The sequence below is a fragment of the Fukomys damarensis genome, unplaced genomic scaffold, assembly GCF_012274545.1.
Source record: "Fukomys damarensis isolate Sample0158 unplaced genomic scaffold, DMR_v1.0_HiC HiC_scaffold_37, whole genome shotgun sequence".
NCBI lineage: Eukaryota > Metazoa > Chordata > Mammalia > Rodentia > Bathyergidae > Fukomys > Fukomys damarensis.
Genome location: NW_022900949.1, coordinates 676,722 through 680,139, shown reverse-complemented (window position 1 = coordinate 680,139; position 3,418 = coordinate 676,722). Strand labels below are relative to the sequence as shown.

The window sequence follows — 3,418 nt, the reverse complement described above, 5'->3', positions numbered from 1 at the left end:
GCTGCGGCATCAAGCCCAGATCCCTCGGCCCTCGCCTCCTCCTGGCCACTAGCCTCGCGCTCCCTGCGGGCCTGGTGCTCTGCGTGGCGCTGCCGCTCCTCCTCCTCCCGCCGCCTCCGCTGTTGCTGCTGGTAGCGGTGCTGTGCCTGGCGCTCATGTCTCTGTGGACAGAGCTGGCGTTAGGGACAGGAGTGAGGGCGCACTGTGCGGCCAGCGGCCACCTGGATCTGCAGAGTGGGGGTCGGGACCCTGGGGAGGCATCTGTGGACCCCGCTCCTGGACAAAGGGGAAGAGAGGCGAGGGGACCCGAATGCCAACCGGGCACCTGTCGAGCCCCTGGCCCACACTGCTGCTTTCTGAGGTGGGAAGAAGACACGTTTGCTGGCCACCAACTGTCCCCGGCCACGAGCCAGGTGTGTCTGGGAGCTGGGGGGAGTCAGACGAGGCTGGGCCTGCTTTGTCAGGGGAACCTGGCCTGCCTGCCCCGTGTGGGGAGGCCGTAGGTTCCAACCTTAGCAGTAGAAGAAAAGATTTCAAAACATCTAAGAACAAGCCTCAGATGCCAAGGCTGTGGTATACGGTGCTCTTGCCACCCACAGCCAGGGGCCAAAGCCAGGCTCTTGCACCTCCAGGACAGCCCTGCCTCCTGAGCCCAGTAGAGCTCCCAGCCCTCTGTGGCTTTCAGAGGATGGAGGAAGAGGCTGGTGAGACCGCTTCGAAACAAATAAATTTTGTGAAAAAGGAAAGTCTATGGGGGTATTCAATACAGATGCTTTTTTTTTTCCAGTGTTGAGGTTTGAATCCAGGCCCTTCACACTGAATTACACTCAGCCCTCATTAAATTTTTTGCGTTGTTTTGTGACAGACTCCAGCAAAGTCGCCCAGATGGGGCTCAAACTTGTGATCCTCCTGCCTCAGCCTCCCAGAGCGCGGCAGTGACCCTCAAAGGTGAGTTTACTCTTTTGAAGGCCACAGTCTGGTGAGGCACAGAGCCGCCCAGTGCTCTGCACGCCCCACATGCCCAGGGACTGCCCACGCCGTACCTTGAAGGCCTCGCGCCGCTGGTACTCAAGTTTGGCCATCTCCTCGGCCACCCAGCCTGGGATGTCAGGGACGGCCACATGGATGAGGTACTTGAGGAGCAGAGCAAAGTGCTGTGGGCACAGATGGAAGCTGAGGCCTGGGCAACAGTGCCCCAGCCAGCCCGCGCCCAGGCTGCCAGCGCCCACCTCCAGCACCACCACAGACACGATGGCCGCCTCCGGGCTCAGCCAGGGGAACAGGCGCTGCAGCTGCCCGCACTGCCCGATGAGGTAGCAGTTCACCACGATGGCCAGCACGCCCATGGCCTCCATCACTTTCTGGGGGACAGCGGGCAAGGTTCAGTGGGCCTGGCTGGCTCACAGCTGGGCCCCAGGCCGGACCCCTGGCCGCCCCATGTGCCTGCCCGGCCCACCTGCCACTGGCCGATGCTTTCCACGCGCCGGCCAAAGGGCCGCTGCAGCCCCGTGCACAGCTTGAAGGCATCGCTGCGGATCTCGATGAGGTTGTTGACCAGGGCACAGAGTGCAGCCAGCGGGAAGGCAGACGAGAAGAGCACAACGTAGCCGAACTGCACGAACATTTCCTGGTAGTCCTGGAAGGTGTCCTGCGGGCCGGCGGGCGGGCAGGTGCGTGGGAAGGAATAACAGTTCTTTGGAAAACAATTTCTGGGAAGCCTTCTCTGCCTGTGTGAGCTGGGGTGAGGGCTCCTCGTCAGGTGGGTCAATCCAAGAGGAGCGGTGCTGCGGCTTCCGCTTCCCTGTGGGGTCGCCAGAGCCGGGCTCGGGGTCTCGGCCTCCCTCGGGGCCCTGGTCCTGGCCTTCGCCCCCGGCCCGGCGGAGCAGGATGGTCGGGGGCTCATGCTCGGGGCTCCCGGGAGGCCCCTCTGCCTCGTCCTCGTCCTCGCCCAGGGTGAATACGCCCGGCTCCAGCCCCTTCTCCACCATGGTGGGGCTGCCCTCATCCAGGAGCGCCTCAGGGCCGGGAGCAGGCCGGTGCCGCCTGGTGCCCCGCTCGGCAAAGCTGACCTTCTTCAGCCGGAGCCCACAGTCCAGGAGGCCGACATCCTCGCCCTCGCCGTCCTCGTCCACGCCGTCCTCATCCTCCTCATCCTCCTCATCCCCTTCCTTGGCACCCCCGGGCCCATCCCTGGCCTCCCCGCCCTCCCCTGTGGGCCTGCTCTCCACCGTGGTGCTCTCCTCCTCCTCCTCCGGTGCCCCACAGCCCCCACTAAGACATCTTCGGTCCCCTGCCCTGCTGCCGCCCTCGTAGTCCTGGGGTTCGGGGTGGCGGGAAGCGGGGCGCCAGAGGCTCAGGCCGCCAAGCAGGGCATGGGCCAGCCCCGCCAGGGGGCCTCCCCGCCCTCCCCTGTGGGCCTGCTCTCCACCGTGGTGCTCTCCTCCTCCTCCTCCGGTGCCCCACAGCCCCCACTAAGACATCTTCGGTCCCCTGCCCTGCTGCCGCCCTCGTAGTCCTGGGGTTCGGGGTGGCGGGAAGCGGGGCGCCAGAGGCTCAGGCCGCCAAGCAGGGCATGGGCCAGCCCCGCCAGGGGCCAGGGCCACACCTGCCCATACTTTGGCCCGGGCTGAGAGCAGGAGGCCCCGGAGGGAGAGGAGGAGCAGGCGGAACCGCAGGGCCACGAGCGGGACCAGTACTGCCCGCAGCTGCCGCTCGAGGCTCTGGGACAGGGACAGGACGAGCAGGAGCTGTGGAGGGACCGACGGACAGATGGACAGACGGACAGGCAGAGAGAGGACGCATGGATGGACGGACGCAAGGACGGACGGACAGAGAGGAGAGAAGGATGGAGGAGGGGGGGGAGAGGCCGGGGAGCCCTGGGACCCCTGAGCCAGGTCCGGCCCCCCACTGGCTGCCCCTGGAGCGGGGCCTCACCTCCTTGAGACGCTCCATGTCCTTGAGGTAGAAGCCGATGTAGAAGAGACTCAGGTAGGAATTGACAAACTGGAACTGTGGGCGGAGGGTGGAGGCGACGCTCACCCTCAGTCCCAGCAGGTCCCCTGCCCCTCGCCTGCCGCAGCCACTCACCAGGACGACCTTGATGACGAGGTGCTTCTCATAGGCGCTTTCCAGCCGGTAGTTCTCTAGGAGCCGAGCAGGGCCATGAGGGCCCCAGGCAGCCTCTCCCGGTCCCCCAGATGCTGGCCTCCCCCGGGGCAGGAGGGACGCGAGGGCGGAGGACCCCGCCGAGCATACCCATGTCGTTGAGCCAGATGGCCAGCTTCTTGTAGCCCTCAGCACTCACGCTGACCAGCAGGGCCAGCACTACCTTGGGCAGGAAGCGGGCCAGGCGCGGCAGCCCCTTCACACTCAGCACCAGCTCCTGGGGGTGGTGGGGTTGAGGCTCAGGGTGGGCGGG

General features: G+C 65.9%; 1 protein-coding gene across 1 annotated transcript in view; it reads right to left on the bottom strand.

Moving 5' to 3' along the window:
- The window catches only part of Ano8 (anoctamin 8), a 9,607-nt gene that overhangs the window by 2,714 nt on the left and 3,475 nt on the right, over window positions 1-3,418 (bottom strand). The window contains exons 10-17 of the mRNA XM_033759370.1: window positions 3,256-3,403; window positions 3,088-3,143; window positions 2,606-3,009; window positions 1,701-2,409; window positions 1,457-1,651; window positions 1,230-1,361; window positions 1,044-1,154; window positions 3-161 (exon numbers count right to left, since the gene is read on the bottom strand). Coding sequence (XP_033615261.1) covers window positions 3-161; window positions 1,044-1,154; window positions 1,230-1,361; window positions 1,457-1,651; window positions 1,701-2,409; window positions 2,606-3,009; window positions 3,088-3,143; window positions 3,256-3,403 — 1,914 coding nt within the window. The remainder of the gene's footprint in view (window positions 1-2; window positions 162-1,043; window positions 1,155-1,229; window positions 1,362-1,456; window positions 1,652-1,700; window positions 2,410-2,605; window positions 3,010-3,087; window positions 3,144-3,255; window positions 3,404-3,418) is intronic.